Source organism: Penicillium waksmanii, assembly GCF_028829765.1.
Source record: "Penicillium waksmanii strain IBT 27052 chromosome Unknown utg000004l:1.0-5674109.0:1.0-5678898.0, whole genome shotgun sequence".
Lineage (NCBI taxonomy): Eukaryota > Fungi > Ascomycota > Eurotiomycetes > Eurotiales > Aspergillaceae > Penicillium > Penicillium waksmanii.
Window position 1 is genome coordinate 4350487 of NW_026643251.1, and position 25111 is coordinate 4375597.

Sequence of the window (25111 nt, forward strand, 5' to 3'; positions counted from 1 at the left end):
GCATCACCGACTAATTCGTCCCAACTGGAGTCGCAAGTCTTCCAGGAATGAGACGCGAATGGCGAATGCACGGTGCATCGGACAAATCAGCATAGTACAAAAGCAAAGGCCACCGTGCAACCCTGTCTGTCTCTTTATTAATTTGTATTTCCGTCTTGGAGCTAATGGAAATCCATGTTTACAGGGAGGCCCTCTTAAACAGAGCAAGGATGGGACCCAATTGCCATCCTTGTCTCTGCGATAAATCGCCGTGATCGCTGCTCTCCACTCCATGGCAGTCTAGCTGGAACGGGCATCGCGGGTGGTGTAGGTTTGCCTCACATCTCCACTCAGCCATGGCCAGGTAGATCATGCAAGACCGTGCAGGCTGTGGGTTCTAAACTGGTCGTCCGTGCAGACATCAAAAACGTCTGAAGGAAACGCATGTGCGATACCTCTCAGGGACCCACTCAGATGCAATTTTTAACTGGAGTTGCATTGGACACAACCCTAAACAAGTTTTTGTAGTGCCCAGGTAGATAGGGCTGGTCGCATCGTGTGGAATGGGACGTCAAATCCGTAGCGCGGGGCTATTTCCCTTAAGAGTGGGGTCATTGCACTTAAGAGAGTTCAAATTTCAGACAGTCAGAAAAGACAGGCTGCAAGGGTATCTTACTAGTAGATACTACTAGCATAGATGATATCTGCGGCATATCGGGGGTGCTTGTTGCAGGATGCAACGGATTGAAGGAGGTTCTTCTCGTTCCTTTTTTTGGGAGGAAATTCCTAGTAGGCATGCTCAGGTGAAGCCCTGGATGTGTTAATCCCCGTGTCACGAACATACTAGAAGCCTACTAGTACTAGTACTAACTTGAAGAGCTACTAACTACTGAGTCACGGTAGTACTACTAGTGCTAATAGTAGTAACCGGGGCCGTGGATAAGGCTGCTAGTATACCTAGGTATACACTCCAAGCCCGAGTCTGTTGTTGCTAATCTGATAAATATCTAATTTAGTCTCCAATTTGCTACAGCTCCGATACAGAACCAATGGATCCCCTATTACTTAGATACTACGCGTCACATCGACATTGAGTAGTATGACAACCAACATATACTCTCAGAATGACAGGCTGCGCTCTCGTCTCATCGCTGGCAAAAATATTGTGGCCTGAGGCATCAACGCTAACCCCGATGTGGACAGCTGACGATGAGATAAGCCAAATTTTGTGAGAAGACCGCTTCCCCTCCACGCTGCATGACACTGGCGAATGCGCACCCACATTTCTTGGTACCCTGACAACTGTGTGGCTTGAGATCGCGGAGCAAGTCTCTTCCAAAACCCAGCTGTTTAGTCACCATGCCGCCTCGCAAGAAGTCGCAGGCTTCTGCGACCGCCCAGGGCCGGCGCCCCTCGGAGGTAACAAAACTTTTTATTCAGACATACAAGCACATAATGGGCATACTAACTTTGGTTTTCCGGATAAATTAGGCTACGGCTACCTCAACGACTGACTTTTCGAAGAGAAAACGTTCCTCCATCGCTAAAGAATCCCATCGCGCGGCCGAGTTCAACGAAGCGGCGGAGCAGCCGGTCAAGTCTGATTACAAGGAAAGAGATCCGTTTGACGCGCTCCTAGAGCCTTTCTACTACAACAAATCGCTTACGGACCCAATCGATACGGCAAAGGATAAATGGAACCTGCTCCCCGCTTTTTTGAAGGTGAAAGGTTTGGTCAAGCAACACATTGACTCATACAACTACTTTGTTGAGGTACAATTGAAAAAGATCGTCGAATCGAGCGCTATAATCCGCAGTGATGTCGACCATCAATTCTACATCAAGTTTACGGACATCTACGTTGGCTCGCCCCGCCGTGCAGACGAGATGCAGGACGCCGGGGTTGAATTTGAGTCGGATGTTACTCCGCAGGAGTGCCGACTTAGAGATACTACCTACGCAGCCCCCATCCTCATCGATTTCGAATATGTGAGAGGTCGGAAGAGGGTTCACCGCAAAGGTGTCTCGATTGGTCGAATGCCCGTGATGCTTCGCAGCTCCAAATGTGTTTTGGCAAACAAGACCCCCGCACAGATGACGGTTCTTAATGAATGTCCACTAGATCCTGGTGGTTATTTCATTGTGAATGGAACAGAGAAGGTGATTCTTGTCCAGGAGCAACTGAGCAAGAATCGTATCATTGTGGAAACCGACCCAAAGAAAGAGATCGTGCAGGCTTCAGTTACCAGGTACGTAATTGACTAGCCATCTCGCGTCTTCTTGAATGCTAATACCCAAATCTTCTACAGTTCTTCTAATGAGAGAAAATCAAAGAGTTATATTGTTCTCAAGAAGGATCGACTCGCCGTGAAGCACAACGTGCTCAGCGAAGATATCCCAATCGTCGTTTTGCTCAAAGCCATGGGAATCCACACCGACAAGGAAATGCTGCAGCTTGTAGCTGGTTCCGATAGTCTCTATCAGGATGATTTCGCCATCAACTTCGAGGAGGCTATCAACTTGGGCATTTTCACGCAGCAGCAGGCCCTGGAGTGGATTGGCTCTCGTATCAAAATAAACCGCAAGCAGGGAGCGTATCGCAGAACCCATGTCCAAGAGGCTGTGGAAGCCATCGCATCCGTCATTATCTCTCACATTGAAGTCAAGAATATGGACTTCCGACCAAAGGCTATCTACGTTGCTCACATGGCCCGTCGTGTCCTAATGGCCAAGAACGATCCGTCGATGGTGGACGACCGCGATTATCTCGGAAACAAGCGGCTGGAATTGGCTGGTCAGCTTTTGGCTTTGCTGTTCGAAGATCTGTTCAAGAAGTTTTGCTTCGATATTAAGATGAACATCGACAAGGTCTTGAATAAGCGCAATCGCGCTGAGCAATTCGATGCCTGGAGTGTGATGAGTATGCATGGTAACCATATCACTCAAGGAATGAACCGTGCCATTTCAACTGGAAATTGGAGCTTGAAGCGTTTCCGCATGGAGCGCGCTGGTGTGACTCACGTGCTGAGCAGGCTGAGTTACATTGCTGCACTCGGCATGATGACTCGTATTAGCAGTCAGTTCGAGAAGACCCGAAAGGTCAGTGGTCCGCGTGCACTACAGCCATCCCAGTTTGGTATGCTGTGCCCGGCGGATACCCCCGAAGGAGAGGCTTGCGGACTGGTCAAGAACTTGGCCCTCATGACCCACATTACGACCAACGACGAAGAAGGTCCTGTGCGCAACTTGATCTTCATGCTAGGCGCAGAAGATATCTCCACTGTCAGTGGACTAGAGCTTTACGCACCTGGGACCTACACAATTTCAATCAACGGTACACCAACTGCCATGACCAGACGTCCCAAGTACTTCCTCAATTCCTTCCGAAGGCTCCGCCGCATGGGTCGTATCTCTGAGTTCGTCAGTATCTACATCAATCACCACCAGCGGTCAGTCCATATCGCCACAGACGATGGCCGTATCTGTCGACCTCTCATAATCGTGGAAGATGGCAAATCACGGTGTCGTCAACATCATTTGAAGAAGTTGAGGGATGGTACCATGTCTTTCGACGATTTTCTTGCTCAGGGTCTTGTCGAATATCTTGATGTGAATGAGGAAAATGATTCCTACATCTCCATCTACGAGAAAGACATCAACGATGCGACCACCCATTTGGAAATCGAACCCTTCACTGTGCTCGGTGCTGTGGCCGGCCTCATTCCTTATCCCCACCACAACCAATCGCCTCGTAATACCTACCAATGTGCCATGGGTAAACAAGCTATTGGTGCTATTGCTTCGAATCAGTTCCAGCGAATTGATTCAATTCTTTATCTCATGGTGTATCCACAGAAGCCAATGGTCAAGTCGCGGACAATCGAATTGACCAAATACGACCAACTTCCTGCCGGACAGAATGCTACAGTTGCAGTTATGAGTTACTCTGGCTACGATATTGAGGATGCTCTGGTATTGAATAAGGGCTCGGTCGACCGCGGATTCGGACGTTGTCAGGTCTTCCGCAAATATGTCACGAACCTAAAGAGTTATCCCAGTGGATTGAAGGATGATCTGGTCGGCCCAGAGTACGAAAACGAAGCACCGATTCTCAAGCATGCGCTGCTTGAAGCCGATGGTCTGGCCGCAGTGGGTGAGCAGGTCAAATCAGGCGAGGTTTACATCAACAAGAAGGTGCCTGATCAAGCACACACGATGGGCCTCATGGGATCTGACTCAGGCAAACCTATCTCTTGGAACCCTGCACCAATGGCCTACAAGCTCCCCGATCCTGCATACATCGATAAGGTGATGTTGTCTGCTACAGAAGGCGAGACACGACTTATCAAGATCTTGACCCGCCAAACCCGCCGCCCCGAGGTTGGAGATAAGTTCTCATCCCGCCACGGACAGAAGGGTGTTACCGGAATCATTGTAGACCAGGCTGACATGCCGTTCACTGATCAAGGCATCAATCCTGATATCATCATGAACCCTCACGGTTTCCCGTCTCGAATGACAGTCGGTAAGATGTTGGAATTGGTTTCGGGCAAAGCGGGTGTTTTGTCTGGACAGCACGGTTACGGCACCTGCTTCGGTGGTAGCCCCGTTGAAGAAATGTCCCAGATCTTGATTGATCATGGCTTCAGCTACGGTGGTAAAGACATGCTCACATCTGGTATTACCGGCGAGCCACTCCCGTTCTATGTGTTCACTGGTCCGATCTACTACCAGAAACTCAAGCACATGGTTCAAGACAAGATGCATTCTCGTGCCCGTGGTCCCACTGCTACTCTGACACGCCAGCCTACTGAAGGTCGTTCGCGTGACGGTGGTCTCCGTCTCGGTGAGATGGAACGTGATTGTTTGATCGCCTACGGAACAAGCCAGCTGCTGCTTGAACGTCTCATGATCTCCTCTGACAGGCATGAAGTTGATATTTGCGAGAAGTGTGGCTTCATGGGCTATTTGAACTGGTGTCCTGGGTGCAAGTCGTCTCGGTCCGTTGTCAAGATGGTCATGCCTTATGCTGCCAAGCTTCTTATCCAGGAGTTGATGAGTATGAACGTCGCTCCTCGATTGAAGTTGGAGGACGAGTTCCCTGAGATGAAAGGCCGTTAGACAGTGAGTTGCAGAGTTATGATGGTGTTCTGGAACAAAAAAAAGGGCGCATTTGGGTATTTATGTACGTGTATCTTCTTAGCAAAATGGCATAGCGCGGCGATTTCAATACCACTACTCAAACCACGTAGGGCTGCAAGTAATATATGACTAGTGCTATAAAACCATTCACACTCCGCTGTGTCTATAAAGAACGGTGGTTGTTAGGTATTATTCGGGAATCTACAGTATCTATGGCTTTCTCGTACTATCCAATTCAACACCTGAACAATTGCATTCTGAATAAAATAAAGAGAAGTGAAAGTATAAGACCAGAAGACCAGTAATTCAAAGCATCAACACATTTGACTCAAACGCAACCTGTTGATACCGCGCAAACTCAATCAGTTCATTCAGACAGCTGACCCTTATCTTGAGGGCCTCATCCAAGCTCAACGGCATGTCCCCTTTCTTGTCTTTATTATCTAGCGCTAATTTTGCCATAGAATGTGCATGATTTTCCTCTTCAGGATCGACTTTCAGCGTCCAATCTAATCGCTGGGGCGGAACATTGGCCGTCGAGATAATCCGGATATTCGGGTCAATCAAGTAAAACACCAAACCGCGCGATTTCCCCGGCTTTGACTTGTCTTTCAGTTCAAATCTTGTAAATCGGTGCTGCACCGTACTCGGGAAGATAATAGCACGCCCAAGAGCGCATCTCATTGAGCCGGAGCGCTGAATAGCCGGCTCGCCATTTTCCAGGCCAAATATCTGCTTGAGCCAGATAAAGTCATTTGGTTCGTGGTCCACCTCTTCGAGTGTGGCCGTTTCAACTATATTGCGAAATTCCATGATGGCTTCCTCCATGTTCTCGGTCTCATAGGTGACGAAGGCCGCGGCGCAGACGTGTTCGTTCTATAAAAAAAGCCTCTTAGTTTCATGATGGATCTTGCCATCTGAGCTTGTGTTGAGAAACTCACCATTTGACCCTCGACATGCCACTCTGTTTGATAGTACGGCTCATCAGGAGTAAGATCTACGCCCATGAGCCGCGTAACAACCTGAAGTCCTCTATCCTTGTAGTCTCGACTCAGATTGACTCCCTGCTCAATGCGGACAGGACTGGGTAAATCTTCCGGAAGCTTCGACATCAGACACTGTGGTACAGCCCAAGGTATGAACTTCCCTGCATCAGGCTGAACGGCAATGTAGTTTTCCATCCTCCATAGTTCATACCGTTCCTCAAACTCACTCTGCGCTTCTCGAAATTTTATCTGGGGTGCTTGACTCGCCGTCTCTTTCGATACAGGGTAGTACTCGGCCTTGTGGTATTCGATTCGGGCCCGAGAATGAAGCATGTCTTTGAGCGGAGTTATGGTCATGTTAAATTGCGGAATGATGCAGTTGAAAACCTTCTCAATAACCCCGTATACATTGCGATGCTTGACGGGGTGCAAATTGTTGATATAAGTGGAAATGTGCCATTTGCCGTCATCCCCAAGCTGCCAGTCTGTTGGGAGAACTTGAAACATCCGGCTATATGGCCGTACTGAAATGTCTGCTCGAGCTCGTACTCGCCAAGCTATATCTTCTCTTGTGACTCCACTATCACTAGGGACAGGTATCACCTCGCCCTGACCGGCAAATCGCAATGCCTCGTCCAGGCCGATGAGTCTGTCCGGGAGAATACGGCTTTTGCCATATATGAGTGGATAAAGAGTCATTGCGAGAAGGTCTCGCTGCTTGTTGAAAGTTCGCGGGTGATAGAATTGCAGCACTTCATGTTCAATCTCTAGGACCTGAGTTGTAGATTGTATCTCTTGAATGAGAGATTCGGGCACATTGGTGTCAGACTTGGTGGCATCACCGTTGTACAGCCCAACACAACGGAATCTCTCGTAGATCATTGCCTTAAATGCCAATTCGTCCACAATCCAGTTGGCCATATTTTCTGTGATATCTTTACCGCTATTTAGGGCCATCCTTTTCCATTCCCCAGTGACACTAGAATCTGAGACCTGCCAGAAACGAACGATTAAACAGGCTCTCAAACTTGAGTCACATACAAATTAGCACATACCTTCTTCCACCATTCTGGGATATCCGTTATCTGCTCCATGATACCCACCATGGCTATCTCGCGAAGAGTCTGGAGAGGCAATCTAATTAGGGTTCAGTATTTGCTTCATGACCAGAGGAGAAGTCCAACCTACTCGGTATATCCATTTTCGATGTCTCGGTCATCTGCAGCTGACGGGAACATGCTCCGGCTCTCCACGCCATAGATGTTCTGTTCGGTTGGAGAATAATCCAACGGACGGCCATATCCAGGAAGGTGAAAGCGATAGTCTTGGTTGTTGCTGACGCTGAGGAAACCTTCCTCGTCTGCTCGATGCTGGAACATGGCGACAGCCACACCGGGATAAGTACTCTGTATATTTCTGTTGACGTTGAATTAGAATAAAGTACCCAACTATTGATGGGTCTACCCAGTCAAAGTAATTCTGAATTGGAGTCAACGTTTAGGGCAGCGGGATGGAATTGAAAAATGTTTATGATTAGAGGGGTAACTTGGCTATATTGACATGGAGAAGACAGCTGTTTTCACTCAATGATGCACTGCTGTCGTCGTTATCCGTGGGATAGCTGGTACAATTCGTACCATCCAAAGTTCTGCCAGGGAAGGACTCGGAACTTCACTCCGGCTCATGGTTTCTGAGATTCATATAGATAGTATGTGGATGGAGATCCGGATAAATTATTATCATGGTGACTAAATGTAATAAGGTGCCACGGGATTCTAAAAGTCAAACACACCATAATAATGTCGATGAAGAAAATAATGCCAGATTATTCAATGTATCAAGAATGGAAGTGTTGTTAAATATCATAAGACAACATCGTCTGGAAGATAATCATATTGTGGGTGAAGAGAGCTCCAGGTGTTCCTTAACAATGCCCCAGTATCGATCCGGCGCTGCTCGCATATGTCCAACATGAGGCGAACCTTGGAATCGTTCACATTGCACGAGCCAGCCGGCAGCTTCCGATTCAGATGCATGCATTTCAACATCGCGGTAATCAACCAAATCATCGGCCTCGGAGTATATATAGCAGCGAACAGGGACGCCCTTGTTGTTGACAGCCTGCACAAGCGAGGGATCATTAACCGTCTTTCGTGCACAGCTGATGACATCTGGGGATCTCGTGATGGTCTGGATCAATTTCATTGTGACAAGGAAAATCCACAGGAGACCTTTGCCGAATAATCGCAGAATCCACATCTGAGGAAGTGCAAAAGAGAAGGCTCGAACCGCGGAGCTGAGTTTGGCGGTTCCCGGTGCACTATCCACTACCATTGCTGAGAAAAGGAGGGGTTGCCCTGTTGCAGCTTTGTATGCCTTGAGCAGGTTGGCGGTTTTTGACAGGCCACCATTGGAGAAGAGATGCATGAAAACGGGGTTCTCAGGGGCCACGATAGAGCGGATTGCTTCCACGGCAGGGGTTATCTGCACTCGCTGCGCATTTTCGGTGGCTTGAAAAAAGAAATCATTCGAGGAGCTACGCACAAAAACGATGCGAGCGGTAGGCACCAGGCGCCTGTACTTGACTGCGTACTTGGCGAGGGCGCGAGGTGGTGCGTTCATCCAAAAAGCGATGAAGACCAACGGCTGATTGACTTTGTCCCCCGTATCTGCTGGGTCCTGCATATAGACAGAAGGACCCAATTTGACGAAAGGAGCCAGGGGATTTGGATGTGCAGCCATGATGGACGTTTGATTGGAAGGACGGTGGTGCTGACAAGGAGCAAACAAAACAAGTTGCGGAGATCCTCGGCCAAGTGCCGGCCCGACTGCAAGTCGAAATTGGCATACTAGTACTAGTAGTAGTAACTAGTAAATGGTTTACGGTAAATGCGATTTATAGATACTCTTGATCCAGTACTTTATGACACAAATGAACACTTAGGATGTATCAAGAAGATACAAGTCATTGAGACAATTCACGTATTGTGTATCAATCAAAAATCAGAGACATCGGACTAGACCAGAAACTACTAGTAGTACAAGGGTGCCGGAAGAGGATACTAGAAACCGAGAATTGTATTCTGCCATCGAAAATTACCAAAACGCCTATTCCTCGCTATGCCCGTATACCAATAGTGCCCCCCCCTTTTGCGCATCCAGAGGCATCACATCTAGAGGTCTTAAACGTATCGTCATGCAAGGTTTCATGAGATATCGCGACTGGGAGCCATCTCAGCGCTTCTTGCCCAGAGTCCGGCCGCCGCCACTACTCTTGCCCTTTTGGCTTTCAGCCTCGCTGCCCGAGGTGGGTGTTGCTGAGCCCCCAAGATCCTTCTTCTTCTTCCCCGTAAGGTCTGGCCGATGCCCCGGAACTTGGGCTGATCCTCTGGAATTACCAGTCCGTTCTCATCGCGTGGCTTAGGCGGTTTGATTGTGTAGCCAAAGAACAGCTGGTTAGGAGGGAGCCGGAGAGGCTGGGGACCATTGGTTTTCCGAACTGGTGGAGGGTGCTGGGGGTTTGTAGCCCCCGGGACTGGAGTGCTGGCTTTGGGAGTAGGAGCTTTGCTGCCCTTCTTGGCATTAAGTCGTTGCCCCCCCCTGAAATAAAATTCGACGAGACGGCCTTCGCTCCAGCAGCGGCATCAGTTGATTCCGGTGCGATGGCAGAATAGTTGATGGACTGTGCCATCGTACCATGGGGGTGAAGAAGCCCACCGGTAGGTAGCTTGCCGCCGCTTACGACACTTCCCGGGGTGCTGGTGCCGCTGGTGCGCTGTGGCTCTTCATATCCCACGGGAGGAGCGAAGTCGACTTCTAGATCGGTCTCTAACACGGACACCGCACTTTTGGAACCCGCAGGTTTAGTTTCAAGGACGGCCATCTCGTAGATCTGATCATTATAGGCAAATGTGAAAACGTCGCCCTTTGTCAGGCAAGAAAAGTTGCGGAACGCGTTTTCAAGTACAGCCTTGGGATCACTAATATCGAGGAAGGAGGTCGACTGGGCTTGAAGCTTAATGAATTGACCCGGGGGGGGAGGTCTGTAGACTTGATCTGAAGAAGGTCACCGGGTTCTAAGAGGAGTGTTTGCATGAGCTAGAGAGGATAATTAGGAAGTTAGAATCTAGCTTGATGTTGATAGCGTCTTTCGAATTCGGAGTGCGGTTGTGTTGTCACTCACCCAAAATGGTAAATAGATCTTGCCCTCCTCAGCGATGAACTCCAGAACACCAGCATGGGTCATCCTATCCTTTGCACCATTATGCAACTCGAAAAGCATAGGATAGGTAATGTGGAGGCGAGTGAGCTTGTCCAATGCGCTTGGAGGCATGATGACCTTCCCGCCATGGTTGACGTTCTCTCTTTCGGGACCGGGAAGCATCGCAACTGGATAGCAGCGGTAATATTCATCGAAACGGCGAGCCGTGCCGCGCATCATGCCGGTACCTAGAACACCTTCCATAGGGTCATCGAAACCGTAGTCAGGTCGGAACTGAGAGCTATTAGATCGGAATCTTGGGAGCTCCCTCGATGTGGGGGGCAGATGGGGAGAAGGAAGAGACTCACCATGATTTGACGTGATGGAGGGAGGAATCACGAATGTTGAACACAGAGAGATATTTGATGTATCGAAATCAGTGCCAGGTGAAGAAGACCAGGACCCTCAATTCCCAACGTGCATCAAAGTGCAGAGTGCGGGCGGAGTGACGCAAGCGCAAGGTTGCTCCGCCCACAATTTGCCGCCCCGCTCCGACTTTACATACACTTGCACATGCCCGCAACAAAACGTTTGCACAGCTACGCAACAGCTCTCTGTCTGTCACTGTCTTCCGTTTGAAGTACCATGCAGAGCTCACAGTCTCACCCCAAGCGGGCTGGTGAAGATTTCACACGCTCCCATCTCGATCAGGACGAGCCTGAAGCCTCCTCAGATAAAAAGCCACGATTTGATCTCCGCAATCCCTCTGCTCTTGCGCCCGAAGCGCCCGAAGAAGACGCCGTTCTAGATGCCGATGAGATTGGTCGACGAGGCCAAAAATTACGAAGAAAAGCGATCAACATCGACGGTTACGACTCAGACAGTGACAATGAGGGGTTCTCCGCACGCAGAGAGGAAAAATCAAAGCATGAACAGGAGAAGGAAGACGCCGACGACGACGACGACATGTTCGCTGAGCTGGAGGACGACTTTGGCGAGGGCGAGGGCAATGCCGATGCCGACGAGACAGCGCGCAAAAAGAAGAAGAATGTCCGATTCCTACAGAACGACGAGATCGAGGGCCAGGTTGCTTCCTCGACAGGCGGGAAAAAGTTATCAGCCGACCTAAGCAAAGGTGCCGCCGATGTGGTGAATAATGACGACTCGGAAAGTGATAGTGAAGTCGACGAGGAGGAAAGGGCCAAGGCGGACGAAGAACAGGATGAAGAACTTGGCGCTGGCGCAAAGAAGAAGCATGCGCCTTTGCTCGATGCATTCAATATGGCGACGGAGCAGGAAGAGGGTCGGTTCGATGAACAGGGCAATTACGTACGAAGAGCCGTGGACCCGGACGCTGCTTACGATTCCTGGCTGGATGGGGTGTCCAAGAAGGATATCCGCAAGGCAAAAGAAGCCGCTGAAAAGCGCGACGAAGAAAGGAAGCAAAAGGACCGGATGGATGGGGAGGTGTTGACTGCTGATGTTTTAAAAACAATCATCACAAACCTGGAACGTGGCGAAACAATACTAGAAGCACTGGCCCGGCTCGGCAAGGGTCTTCAACGAAAGCCAAAATGGCAGAACAAGAAGAAAAATAACAAGGGGGGCAAGGAACCCGAAGACGCCGAGATGACCGATGAGAACTCGGACGAAGCTAGACGGCGGCAAGCGATCGAGGCTGTTACTGGGGCCGCTGACATCCTGATGGGCCGCGATCAGCCTGAAATTTACGACACAGAGCGCGAGCTTCTCACTCGACAGTATAAGAGCGAGACGGGCGAGGCGTGGGTTGATCCGCCCTCGTCTGGCCCTGCAGAGCTTGAGCAAGGGCCTGCGATGTGGGAGTATCGCTGGTCTGACGCCCGCGATGGCGGTGATGCCCATGGGCCTTATGAAAGCTCTATGATGCAAGCATGGCAAAGCGCCGGATATTTTGGTGAAGGCGTGGAGTTTCGCAGGGTGGGAGATACAGGACCGTGGAGTGGTACAGTCAATTTTGTGTAATGTAATACCAGCAAATGCAATAAGTTCTCAAATCAATTCAAAAAGCATAAAAATCTCCTTGAAAAAGCGCCAATCCTATCATACATCATTTGATGTGGCAATCAAAAGAAAAGAGTCAAATAGTAGTGTTTTTCTTCCCGCTAAACCGTCTCCCTATGAGCCTTGAACCGCGCCTATGAAAAAAGAAAAGCGAACTGTTATTATGAAAGTTCCATGGCATCACCGTTGGTAGTTGCCGTGAAGTTGACGGTGCCTTGATCTCCGATGAAGCGCTGTTCATATTGGTTGACAAACTTGACACTGCGAGCCGGATCGTAGAACAGTCGGAAGCTGCGTTGCACGTCGTCGATGCTGACCTCCTTGGCCTTGCGTTTCTGGCTCAAGAGATGAGAGGTAGTGATGATATTGCTTGCGTATCGAAGGTTAGACTCCTCGCCAATCTTCGTCAAGAGGGCAAGGGCATCCGGCGAGACATCGATTTCCTCTTCCTGTGCCCGAATGGCAAGGATTTGCCGAATTTCATCCGCGCTATACGGTTGGGTGCTGACGATGACAACCCGGTCGAGGAAGTCCAGAGGAAGACCGTGCGGTGATGTATAGGTGGTGCCACGAATCTTAGCCTGACCGCGGTTACTGGCCATGATAACAATTGGTGCCAGCTCGGCTTCGAGGGCACGGTTGATGTAAGAAAAGCACTCAATGTCGAGCATGTGAACCTCGTCAATAAAAAGAACACCGGGGATAATTTCGGCTTTGCCTTCTTCCTTCCACTCTGCTACCTTGGTGTTGATCTGATCGCGAACCTCGCTTCGGATCTCCCCAGTGTCGCCCGAGAAAAGTGCCAAAAATCCTTGTGACCGCGAGTTGATGACATCAATCTCGTGTAGGCTGACAGTATGAACAATCTCCTTGCGAACCTGCAATTCGCCCTCGGGGCATTGGACAAACTTGGTGTCGGCGCCCATGGCGTCGTAGTCCCGAGAGCGCGCGTACGAGCGACCGAGCTTGGTGATTTTGCCGGAAGACTTATCAATGGAGATCACGTCGCCTGCCATCACGCGTTCCTTGGTCATTGAATCGATCATCTTCGTTCCCATATCGTATATCGTTTCCATGTCGGTGGTCTTGATCGTGAGCTTGCCTTGCTTGTTGCCCTATGAGATACCGGTGGTCAGCTTGACGCTCATTCTGTCGTGGGAAAGGACCTAAGAGGCTACATACTCCAGTAACGCTTCGATCAATCTGAATTTCCACCACCTCACCCTCAATGATCTCGCTCTCCTCCTTGATTCGCACACCGATAGATTTTCGGAAGGCCTGGGTCAGAGCCTCAGTCTTGGACATCTCCATAGAGAAGATTTCCGATGAAGCGAGCATCGTGAAGGGAACGTCGGGTCCAAGCGATTGGGCCATACCCATAGCGATGGCAGTCTTTCCGGTGCTAGGAGGGCCAGCAATTAACACGGCGCGACCGGCGATCTTGCCTTCCTTCACCATTTGCAGAATCACGGCGGCGGCCTTGCGCGCCTTTTCTTGGCCGACCAGACCCTGGGATGAGCCACGGGGCTGTAGTGTGTCCAGATCGACACCGAGGCCTCTGATATGCGAATGGGCAGCGATGAGGTTCAAGCCCCGGAGCTCCTTGCTCTCCGCGACGGTAGAAATAGGCTATTTCCGAGGGTGAGTAGGGGTATGTCAATAATTGGGAGCTTCGCGACTCACGACAGCCATTGTGACCGAATTCCAGAAGGTCGTAGTCTGGGGGAAGAGGAAGCAGAAGGTGTTGAGAATGAAAGGCGGAGTTTGAGGTGAGAGATTCCTCGCGCCTCTCCCGTCCAATCAAGATCCAATGTCACGTGACCCCTACCAATTAATCCCAAAGTGAAAGGCGCAAACAGCAAACGCCGTCTTTGACTCTGACATGAAAGATAACTTTCCTCCTCTTCCTCTTCCACTTCATGCGATCTGCAAGACTGCCCTTTGCCCAAGGTATGGGACCCTTTTCTCTCCCACCATTCGCTTCTTTCACTAACACCAACTCTCTTTAGTTTGGTTGCGCTAGCGCGACGCGCTCCGTGTGATAGATCAAGTCTATGCTGGCGCTGAACGCGGAATTAATGCTTTGCTCTGCACATTTTTACACGTGGAGCTGATAGTGATTCTGCGTTCCCTCGACCCACAGAATTACCTATCATTTCGAGATGTTCTATCGACCACCTGTGTGACTTCATCCCTCACCAGTTGCAATCTACAGCATGGAGGTGAACAGTCCGCACAACCCGCCCAGCCAGGCCAATCCCCGAGCTCCCTTGCCCCCCTCAAGTGATCCTCGCCTCAAGGGAACTCGCCCATCGGTTGCGACATCTTCTTTCCCTCGTCACTCTCCAAAAGCGCAGCCCTCTCCGTCCACCACTTTCCTACCTGCTCATGACCAAGCACGACATCCTCTCTCAAGAGAGGCCTCTGATTTGACACCTCGCATACAATCCGATTCTGCACAGAAGCTAGATGGGTTGGACATTAGCGGGTTGTTGCTTGAGTTCGTGGATGCCCGAGCTTCAAGAATGGTCCAGATACAAGAAAGAACAAAACTTGAGAGAGAGGAGTCTTCCTATCAACGTGACCTGGCAAGGGCAAGACAGACAAAGTCTTTCCCAGCCACGATTGAAAGCTTGGAGACCGATGCAGCTGCCTGTAAAAATAGGCTGTCCAAGATCAACCATCTCATCACCCGGCAACAAACTCGCTCAACCGAACTCAATGAAGATCTGGGAAAATTTCTTCGGCAGAACACAAATTTGCAGACCCCTCCAGCAACGGGCCCTCTCCAGCCTACCTCTGACACTGGCCAGAACATGGCTAGATTAGAAGATGACGTGAGGAAGATCAAACGAACAATACTCATTAAGAAAGAGGATGACCTCCCTGACAAGCCCATCGACATCTTTAAAGTCTGCAACACTGTTGAGTCGCAATCAAAAGCGCACACAACCTTCCGGAAAAGCATCAATGCTATCGAGGAATGGAGATCTACTGCAGAGAATGAAACAAAGCAGTTCATGGAAGCAAGAACACAGCAAATTCAGGAACGAGCTTTATCAAGACTGGAAATAGATCGGCTCACAGGCCAGGCGCGCAAGACCACCGAAGCCCTCTCAGATTTTAGAAAATTCCTGCAAGCTATTGACCAGACAGTCCAAAGACATGAAAGCGTTGTCCGTACACTCACTGCCGATCAAAAGAATATGGGAATTGCACTAAGCACACAAAGAGAGCAACTGGAATGCATACTTGCAGTACAAGGGCAAAATCTTTCCCAGTCACAAGTGCAAACATTCTCTGGTGCTATTTCCGATTTCACCAAAAAATTTGATTATACTTCTCAAAGGCTCGATGGTCTAACAAATTCCGACCAAGAGCGAGCTCCGTCTTCTGAATTGTCTGCTGTCCTAAGGGATAGGGTATCGGATCATGATAAAATGCTCATCAAGATGAAAGAGGGTTGGGATGATCTTCTACGTCGAGTTCCAGCTCTATATGAGGCCTCCGAAGAGGTAAAGAAATGCAGCAAGAGTTACGAGGGACTTGCTACAGCTCTTCGATCTTTGGAACTACGATACAACAATATCAATACCGAGTCCATGGTCACACAAATGGCTCATGTCATACAAGAGATGTATCCATCTGCCCGCCAGTTAAATGAGGAAGTCGTTGCACTCAGAAATTCCGTCAACCAGAATATACCAGGAATCAAGACAGGCACCAATTGGCATCTTGACAAAATCCAGGAGCTCCAAGCCCAGTATGATGCTCTCCACCATGCATTCTCTACTTCCCAGACCCAGTGTCTCAACACTGCATCTGCATCCAAGGAAAACAACGAAGCTTCGACGACAAAGTCAAATGAACTGGAAGCGCAGCTCCAAGACCTGAAAACCCAACTTGAAGCTATGCGGAAGTTAGTGGATGAGCTACGAATGCAGCCACCGACGGAAATGCCTCCACATTCTTCTTCGGCAGAGAACACTAGTGCCACGCAAGCCCAGGAAATATGCGACCAGATGAGGGCAATGCTTGACAAAACAAAGAGTGAAATGGTAGATCTACTGGCTGATGTGAATTCCATGCTTTCATCCCAGTCGACGGCTCTAGCAGATGTCCAGGAGCCGAGCAGACGAAACCAAAATCAATCGCAGGAATTGGAGTCGGCTCTTACCAACAAATCTTCCTCTGGTTCCAGAGGGTCTGAATCAACTACACAGCCCCCGTTTCGACATTCGGAGCCTGGTTTCACAGATCCCCTTCGCCAGTCTTCGGCGCGCACCCAACACAATCAGGCTTCAGGAATACAGCAAAATGGCGGTGGTTTTCCAAGCTCCCCTCTAAAGACTGGTAGCTCTTCAATAAACCCCCAAGCCCACCCGATGTCTGCAGCGGTTGCAAGTAACAAACGTCTGAGAGACGAATGCTCTGATGATGATAGTCCATCGGCAGCCGCCACCACCGCTAGCGAGTCGCCTGCGCCATCTTCTAATCCTGATATAAGGATAGGTCAAAGGTCACAGAAGAGGAGGAAGAAGAAGAAGATCAGGCAAAATAATTTGGGAGCTCAAGGGGTTTGAAACCACAATTCTTGTACTGCAGGGTTTTGCCGCGTTTGATTTAGTGATACCTAGGTACCTATGCGTCCCGAGTGGGCCTTTGAACGTCATGCAATTATCTTTCTATCCTTCTATCGGTCTTCTAGTAATATATTTGAATGCCGGTGTATTTAGTGGACGATTCGCTTTCAATTAGGGTGATCCCAGGAATTTCACCACCGCTGTTAAGAATAACCTTCAAGTTAGCACTCCATTTGTCTGGAATCTCGAATATCAATAACTTACCCTGTCTGAATCCCTCGGGGTTTTCAGAAATAAGCCAGTGCCCAGCCTCAACGTCGGCGACCTTTGCGCTCGGAAAGAATTTCTTGATAGCCGGCAGCGTGTCATCCGATACGTATTGAGATTTCGTTCCGCGAACGAACAAGGCTGGGCCATTGTATTGAATGGAGTCCGACTGGCTGTATGGGAAGTCCGCCATGTTGTCAAGAGATTTGCCCAAGACTGCCAAGGGAACACGGAACTTGTATGTCCCATCATCTTCAGAGCGGATCAGGTTGGTGAGAAGGAATTGACGGATTCCAAGCGACTAAACGGCAGCTTTGTTAGCGTCTGAATCATGTGCATAGGCTTTGATCATATGGTTGATATACCTCTTCGTAGGCCTCAAGAATCTTGCTGGCTTCCGACTGCTTCTTCACTTTTTCATTCTCTACATGCTGCATTCCGCGCACATATTTGGGGAAGTCGCTCTTCAGTGTTGCGTTGACCGGGGCGTTATCCACGGGGATCAGGCCCGAGACACGCTCCGGAGTACGGAGGGCCATTGTCATTGCCACTTTGGCACCCCTTTTTCCAATATTAGCATATGTTGAAAGATGGAACTCGTGACTAGATGTCGAGTCTGGGCCGAGGTCACAACTTACATGGAATGTCCGATGAGAACACACTTACCCAGCTTTTGCTGCTGAATGAATTCCTGGACGTCGTCGGCCATCGCACTATAATTGTGTTCCGGGGCATGGAAAGACTGTCCATGATTCCGCAGGTCCTGATCGGCGAATTAGTTGTGAGATTCCTTCAATGAACTATGCTCTCCGGGTCAATAGGGAATGCGAGTTTTGAGTGTACCAGACAGAAAATTTGACGCTTCAAATCGCGGGCTAGGGCTCTGGAAAAATGTTAGACTCAAAACGAGAATGCGCTAACATTGCGATCGCATACTTGCTGATACTCCGATTATTTTGCTTAGAGCCGAAGAGTCCATGCAGGAACAGAATGGGATCCCGAGTAGCCTGCTCTTTCTCTGGGCCGTAGACTTGATAAGCCAGCTCAGCGCGAAAGACGCGTGCCGTCGAGAAGGCACGAAGTCCGGGTACACCTCGAGTAGCGGTGACAGCTGTGCGAACAAATGACATGATGCAATGTAGCAACGTAGAGGTTCTCATGGATCTCGGAGAGCGCGACTCGTCGCCGTCAAGAAATCGGGAAACCTCTCGGTGATGACTAATCAGATCGAGGGACATAATGGATAAATGATAACCAAGTATAGGGTCCAACAATCGCCTGCCATTTCAACAAGCGATATCAATAGCATGTATCGTGTAGGATTCATACCCGGGGCGATTAATGGCTTGTTAAAGTGGAAATTCCGGGCAGCTGGATGAAGTTATCGTATGTGTTTTTGTTTGTTGGAGTCTGTTTCATCCTCTGCTTTCCTCAACATCAAACACAAACAAGAATTGACTGCCGAGGTGGTAATGGACGAAATTGAAAAGGTGCCATTTCCCTTTGGAAATATTTCCTACTATTGGCCCTATTGTAAAGGACCCTTGTTGGGGGCTACATACTGATACAAGGCTCGAGGAGGCCTAGCCTACTTGCCCCGCAATTGCATCATAGAGAGGACCAAGTAGAGCATTGATATCGCATAACCGCCATTCAATTGGACCATACGAGAGAATGTCACTGCCAAAAGCCATAGGACGCGGAGTGCATGCCGATCTGCAAGGGCTGCCTGTAGGGTGGGGTAATTCTCAGCCAAGACGGCGAGGCTTACAAATACCTTGGAAAATGGAGAGAACCATGAACTTTGATTAACCATAGTGAATAAATATAAAGGTAAAGGGGAAGAACCTCTTTCCTTACCCTTCCCCTTTCACAGTGTCATCACCCTTGAACACCACGATGTCTGATCGTCCAGATACCGCCAGTCCAAAACCGTTCACCATCTCGGTTTCCGATGAGGAACTCAACCAGCTCCAGCAACGTCTTGCCCTGGCTAAGTTTCCTTCTCAACTAGAATCCTCTAACCAAGATCCGTGGGATTTTGGTGTTCCCGCAAAAGATGTTCAACGGCTCGCAAACTATTGGAAGGATGGGTTTAACTGGAGAAAAGCAGAGGCGAAGTTGAATGAACTGCCTCAGTATCATACTGATATAGAAGTTGAGGGGTTTGGTATCTTGGATATTCATTGTAAGTTTATACTTGGATATCTCATGATAATTGGCTAACATTATCCTAAGTCATTCATCAGAAAAGTACCGCAGAAAGTGCCATTCCTTTGCTTTTCAGCCATGGATGTAAGCGAGTCCAACATTCCAATAATAATACTCGCGATAAAAACAGGCAGCTTTTACTAAACTCTACCTTAGGGCCGGGGTCGTTCATCGAAGTGACAAAACTCTTACCTCTGCTGAAAGGTGGTGATGGCCACCCTGCATTTCACGTTGTCGCACCCTCCCTGCCGAACTTTGGGTTCTCTTCTGGAGTCAATCGACGTGGGTTCGGGCTTGCACAATATGCCGAAGTTCTGCATAAACTTATGATCAAGTTAGGTTATGAAGAGTATGGTGAGTTGTAGCCTCAAACTTAGGGTATAAAGGGCATACTGATATTGTGACCTCTTTAGTTACCCAGGGTGGAGACTGGGGCTATTGGATAACACGAGCGGTCGGTTACCAGTACCCTGACCACTGCAAGGCCTCCCACGTCAATATGATCGAGGCGAAACCGCCCAAGTGGAGTACAAGTCCATTTCTTGCCCTTCAGCATGCCCTCAAGCCATACTCCGACGCAGAAAAGGCAGGCCGTGAACGGGCTGAATGGTTTAATCGAGAAGGATATGGCTACAACACAATCCAGCGAACTAAGCCACAAACAATCGGCGTCTCGTTGGCTGATAGCCCGGTCGCCCTTCTGGCTTGGATATACGAAAAGCTCCATGACTGGACAGACTCGTACCCATGGACTGACGACGAGATATTAACATGGATCTCAATTTATTGGTTCTCCAAGGCAGGACCGGAGGCCAGTGTTCGTATCTATTACGAAAGTTTTCACTCCGAATCAGTGTCAGGGATTCCATACTCCAAGCTCATGTCCTACATTCCTGGAGTAAAGCTTGGTCTTGCCCACCTTCCATGTGAGATTGCCGCAGCCCCCTCCACTTGGGTTGCAACATTGGGTCCGGTGGTCCGACAGAGTCGACACGATAGTGGTGGTCACTTTGCAGCATGGGAAGTCCCTAATGTCATTGTGAATGACCTTCATGCAATGCTTGGCAAAGAGGGCCCTTGCTATGGGCTGATTCCCGGCCGGGACGGCTATTGAAGAGGTTTGGTTTTGTTTCCATTTATTTTTCATGGCTAGGTCTTACAACAATGTTACATTTATTAATAAAAGTGAGTGGGCTCAAAGAGATCAAGTAAAAATGGTCTGCGTAGGGTTCAATTACCCGCATGAGAGACTATCGAGTCTTCTGCATGCATAGTCAAAAACTTGCTGATTGTGCACAAATGCACCTGTAGATGCAGACTTTCGTTCTAAATTATAAAAATTACGATAAATTTCAATAAGAATCAGGACCATCCTCGCAATAATCGAAATCCTTATTGATATTATTGGGGATACAGTGATGGCATTGCATGCATCTTAATGATAGGCTGCACCAGATATATTGACATCTAAATGGCCTTCCAAGGCTCTGATGACCAAACCGCAGAAGGTACCCGGGATCGTGCTAGTACTACTTGCTTATTATCCAGTGTAGATATGGTCATCTGCTCCGGTTTCCTCCAAGGACAAAAGGCTGGTTTACTTGAAACCTAGGTAATTAGGGCGACCTCGGTCAACACTCTGCCGCTCGATCCGCAATCCATATATTCCAAATACCATCCGATGGTATGATAGCTTGCATAGCCCGCTATGACCCGGGATGCGAGCACTGACTCTCGAGATTAACTTCTCTGATCTGATTCAACCTCTTTTTCCCCGTGAAATCTAAGAAGGTTCCGCTCTTTTTGGAACGTGGGATCCAAAATCCAGTGGTTGGTAAGCATTACAATATACATACAAAAATCACTGTGGGCCGAGAAGATATTTGAGGCGCAGCGAAAAGATTTTTCTTCAACCCCACTGAATATCCTCGAGTCGCACTTTCCACATCTGGCGATCTTACAGCGGCTTGGGATGCGTTTGTGGGTCCAATCTTAACAAAAGCCAGGCGGTGATGGGTAGAGACGCTCCCTTGGACGAGAAAGGAAATTCGCAAGCCCATTAAACAGGCAAATGCACTGTTCAACCGTATCCACCAAGCTTTGTTGCTTCCGCTCCAAGCGGTACAAAGTTGGCACTAAGCCAACTTAGACTGTTATCTGATCGGGTCTGGCGCCCATCTTTGCTCTCCTCCACCCCACTAAAACTGTAAATTTTCCGGAGTCCCTGCATTTCGATTGCCATTTTGACTCATCCGACTGCCAGTGCCATTTTTTTAACTTTCAATCTCATTTGAAGCTCCGTGGTTGGCCAAGTTCTGAAACCATGGAACGCCAAGAGATTGATACACGTATTGATTGATAACGATCTCCCAGCGGGACGGTAGGTGAATATTTAGTCTTTGTGGGATAATAGAATGTTTATATCCGGTACTTTTACGAATTGATGCACTCATTCATTCTATCTAATCTAATATTGCTCATTTCTCAAATGATCACTTGAAATGAGTATCAAAGAAGTTCTTCACACCAACAATGTTTGGAGTGACAAGTATCTCGCAATCTCTGTTGGGGCAATCATGGTCCTTCTAACGATACAACATTGGGGAAATGTAATATATCTGAATTATGGCCCTCGAAAGCCAGGCTCAATCCTGCGAAGGGTCATGCAATATCGTCGGTAAGTATATGGCCTTGGCGCTTGGAGCTGAGATGCTAATTGAACAGTGCGGGAGCACGATTTTTAAAAAAAGAAGTGTTAGGCATATCTCTGGAAAGATGGTCTTTATATTCCATATACTGGGCTTTCAATCTGATTCTTGCTCTGACCGATCTTGATCTGACAAGTCTTAAATATGTAAGTCGGTCTAGAATGGACATTCCAAGGAGCCTCACTAAATTTACTCTAGGTTGCTAAGCGGTTTGGGTGGTATGTGTTACTCCACTGGTAAATTTAACTATTGGTTCCAAAACATATGCTAAATAGTATTCTCTCATCCAGGATATCGGTCACAAACTTCGTTTTGCTTGTTTTCCTTGCTCTTAAGAACACCCCCTTGGCCCCTTTATCCGGCCACTCCTATGAGAAGCTACGGCCGTTGCACAAAACCGCCGGTTACACCTGCATCTTCACAACCTTCCTTCACGCCTCTGTATATTTGAGCTCCTATGGAATATCTGGCGATCTCGAAAATATGCGCCAAACGAAAAATCTTGCAGGTGTGATGGCTGGGCTGGCCATGGTTATTCTTGGCCTTTCAACCATAGCTTGGTTGGCCCGAAACTACTATGAATGTGCGTATCTGACAAATACGGATTTTTGAAGCTCCATTGTTGATTTTTCTAGTGTTCTATACCATTCACATTGTCATGTTTCTCCTGATCATCATCCTGGTCGGAATGCATCGACCAGAGTTCAGCAGTTCGACCCTGAGCATTATAATATTCACCGCATGTATATGGTTTGCTGATAGACTCATTCGGTTTGTAAAGCTATGCTGGAATTTACCCAGAAATCATGCAACGATTTACCCGATGGCTGATGGAGCAGTTAAAGTGAAGCTCGTTCGTCCCATTCCGTGCAAACCTGGGTCTCATGTATTTCTATGGATGCCATCAATACGCTTCTTCGAAACCCACCCTTTTACGCTCGTCAGCACAGACCCTGCCGAATTCTTGATTCGGAAGTATGACGGCTACACCGGCTCTCTCTATGAGGCAGCACAAAATCAGCCAGGGAAAGTTCTTCGATGCTCCATAGATGGCGGATACGGCCAAGTCCCTAATTTCATGGACTTTGACAGAGTAATTTTGGTCGCTGGTGGCAGTGGATCTACCTTCACCTTTTCGATTGCGCTGAACATGATCAAAGAAGCTACTTCTTCCAATGTACACAAAACGATTGACTTTATTTGGGCGGTTAAACGATCGGGTGAGTAGTATCACTCGGCAGCATTACATTTACAGGCTTTATGATCTGACACGCAGACAGAGTCCCTGCAATGGTTCGAGCAAGAAATACATCAGCTCCAAGAGAGCGATCATGTGAATCTATTCATTTACGTTACGTCTGATAAAACGTCTGAGAAAACGTCTGAGAAAACGTCTGAGAAAAGATCGGACTCTTTGAGCCTGGATTCAACAGGCGCTATTGATGACGCAGAGAAAGGGAAAGAAGGAATGACATACCAGGCTATTGGAATGCCTAATATCCAGTATGGACGACCAGATGTGTTCAATCTAGTTGACTATTGCATTTCCCAGTGTGGCTCGGAGAGTCGTGTTGGAGTAGGTGCTTGTGGTCCCACACAAATGATCCGAATGGCACGAAACGCTGTGTCTCAAGAGACTAACGATACTGGGCCTTCGATCACTTTCCATACTGAAGTGAGTGACCGCGCACATTATTTGAAAATCTTGAAATAACAAATTTGATAAAAAGGAATTTGAGTGGTAAAAGATACTTGTTGGCCTATTTACACTGAGGTGGTTGGTGTATGGATATTCTTAGTTTGCATTTGAAGAGCCGCTTTTGTAGCAAATGTGGGAGATTCTTCATTGATGTCTATTGTAGAATTTTAGAATTTTAACTTTTTAGATATCATTCATAGAGCACACTGCAGAATTGTGCTAGAAGTTAAGCTCATTATTACCAAATAGAAGTTACAAAGATGGTTGGCAGAATCTGAATTGAGCTCTCAAGATCAAGTGGAGATGGGCCGATTGTGAAACCTTCCAAAATTGCAAAAAGTCAAATCAACTTTGAATCAAATCGTATGCTTGGGCAGTTGTTGACCGTAGCTGACTGAATCAAGACCAACATGGCGCGCCTAACCCCGCTTATATCCGGCTGACCCAAGACATGTCCAATTACTCCGCTCTTCCGCGGAAGGGTCTCATCAGAAACGATCTTCTACTCGACGACCAAAAGCCATAATCGTCGAGAGCACCTCCTCAGTTGTCGCATTTGTTATACGTAACCAGTCTCTCAGACAGACCTTATCACTTACCCCGACAGGCGGCCAACAACCCCGGTATTCAAGACCTAGAAGTGGGTATCGGCGACTCGGAGCCCCTTCAGAGCATAGCTGACTCGCGGAAAAGCAGGATACATACGATACAAGGAGCCATTCCGCAGACAGAAAATCACCATAATGCAAAATTTCTGGCTTATCCCGAACCTGCTCGCTTCCGTCGTTTCTTCAGCGGGGGGGAATCATCGCACTTGCCAATCCATCAGCTCTGTCTGGATCGTCTCAGGTTACCAAGGGGGAGCTTTATTATCAACGTATGTACTCGGCACGTGCTCTACCATTGGGGGTTCTTGCAGGTATCCTTCCATTTTACTACGAGGGCCCGGCGGTATCGTCGGCAGTTTTGGCATCTGCGGTAGTTCAGGCAGTTGATGTGCTTATTGGATATAGCAAGGGAGATAAAGGTATGATGTATGGGGCATCACTGGCAACAGTATTCCATGTACTATGTTTCTTTTCGCTTGAATGATTCATCGCCTGTGTGCTGGCATCTACAATACTATTCGCGTGGACGTGAACGTTTCAAGACCAAATTGAAACTTCAAGTTGAAGTCGAGTCATGCTCGTCAGCGGCTGTCCTGACTGGGGCCACTATATGCAGTCTATTCAAATTTATCTAGGGCTACTAGTCGAATAAGCTCCAGTGGAGTTTTGCAAATATATCTTGAT

At 48.4% G+C, this 25111-nt stretch overlaps 10 protein-coding genes across 10 annotated transcripts; 5 read left to right on the plus strand and 5 right to left on the minus strand.

Annotated features, from left to right (window-relative positions):
- Window positions 1-1338: 1338 nt before the first annotated feature.
- On the plus strand, window positions 1339-5100 carry N7481_004441 (DNA-directed RNA polymerase III core subunit RET1; the record flags this gene model as incomplete). The annotated part of the gene is made up of 3 exons (XM_057263660.1): window positions 1339-1398; window positions 1471-2228; window positions 2289-5100. 3 exons carry the CDS (start codon window positions 1339-1341, stop codon window positions 5098-5100), a joined length of 3630 nt encoding a protein of 1209 aa, XP_057125321.1.
- Window positions 5101-5427: 327 nt separating this feature from the next.
- Window positions 5428-7486, minus strand: N7481_004442 (DUF4246 domain-containing protein; the record flags this gene model as incomplete). Its single annotated transcript, XM_057263661.1, has 4 exons — window positions 5428-5997; window positions 6063-7100; window positions 7163-7244; window positions 7296-7486. The coding sequence occupies 4 exons, from the start codon at window positions 7484-7486 to the stop codon at window positions 5428-5430; spliced, it is 1881 nt and encodes a 626-aa protein (XP_057125322.1).
- Window positions 7487-7997: 511 nt separating this feature from the next.
- On the minus strand, window positions 7998-8849 carry N7481_004443 (TMEM53 family protein; the record flags this gene model as incomplete). The annotated part of the gene is made up of 1 exon (XM_057263662.1): window positions 7998-8849. One exon carries the CDS (start codon window positions 8847-8849, stop codon window positions 7998-8000), a length of 852 nt encoding a protein of 283 aa, XP_057125323.1.
- Window positions 8850-9341: 492 nt separating this feature from the next.
- Window positions 9342-10679, minus strand: N7481_004444 (polyubiquitin-binding protein UFD1; the record flags this gene model as incomplete). The annotated part of the gene is made up of 6 exons (XM_057263663.1): window positions 9342-9446; window positions 9506-9679; window positions 9730-10115; window positions 10178-10205; window positions 10291-10602; window positions 10677-10679. The coding sequence occupies 6 exons, from the start codon at window positions 10677-10679 to the stop codon at window positions 9342-9344; spliced, it is 1008 nt and encodes a 335-aa protein (XP_057125324.1).
- A 274-nt stretch (window positions 10680-10953) lies between these two features.
- N7481_004445 (GYF domain-containing protein) lies at window positions 10954-12312 on the plus strand (the record flags this gene model as incomplete). The annotated part of the gene is made up of 1 exon (XM_057263664.1): window positions 10954-12312. One exon carries the CDS (start codon window positions 10954-10956, stop codon window positions 12310-12312), a length of 1359 nt encoding a protein of 452 aa, XP_057125325.1.
- A 200-nt stretch (window positions 12313-12512) lies between these two features.
- On the minus strand, window positions 12513-14043 carry rvb2 (RuvB family ATP-dependent DNA helicase reptin; the record flags this gene model as incomplete). The annotated part of the gene is made up of 3 exons (XM_057263665.1): window positions 12513-13466; window positions 13534-13980; window positions 14035-14043. The coding sequence occupies 3 exons, from the start codon at window positions 14041-14043 to the stop codon at window positions 12513-12515; spliced, it is 1410 nt and encodes a 469-aa protein (XP_057125326.1).
- A 524-nt stretch (window positions 14044-14567) lies between these two features.
- Window positions 14568-16934, plus strand: N7481_004447 (uncharacterized protein; the record flags this gene model as incomplete). Its single annotated transcript, XM_057263666.1, has 1 exon — window positions 14568-16934. The coding sequence occupies one exon, from the start codon at window positions 14568-14570 to the stop codon at window positions 16932-16934; it is 2367 nt and encodes a 788-aa protein (XP_057125327.1).
- Window positions 16935-17105: 171 nt separating this feature from the next.
- On the minus strand, window positions 17106-18331 carry N7481_004448 (uncharacterized protein; the record flags this gene model as incomplete). Its single annotated transcript, XM_057263667.1, has 6 exons — window positions 17106-17134; window positions 17199-17502; window positions 17567-17817; window positions 17868-17964; window positions 18045-18084; window positions 18138-18331. 6 exons carry the CDS (start codon window positions 18329-18331, stop codon window positions 17106-17108), a joined length of 915 nt encoding a protein of 304 aa, XP_057125328.1.
- A 769-nt stretch (window positions 18332-19100) lies between these two features.
- Window positions 19101-20526, plus strand: N7481_004449 (epoxide hydrolase family protein; the record flags this gene model as incomplete). The annotated part of the gene is made up of 4 exons (XM_057263668.1): window positions 19101-19389; window positions 19440-19496; window positions 19569-19766; window positions 19826-20526. The coding sequence occupies 4 exons, from the start codon at window positions 19101-19103 to the stop codon at window positions 20524-20526; spliced, it is 1245 nt and encodes a 414-aa protein (XP_057125329.1).
- Window positions 20527-21913: 1387 nt separating this feature from the next.
- N7481_004450 (ferric reductase family protein) lies at window positions 21914-23834 on the plus strand (the record flags this gene model as incomplete). The annotated part of the gene is made up of 6 exons (XM_057263669.1): window positions 21914-22089; window positions 22137-22266; window positions 22319-22338; window positions 22396-22703; window positions 22756-23340; window positions 23401-23834. The coding sequence occupies 6 exons, from the start codon at window positions 21914-21916 to the stop codon at window positions 23832-23834; spliced, it is 1653 nt and encodes a 550-aa protein (XP_057125330.1).
- Window positions 23835-25111: the final 1277 nt, after the last annotated feature.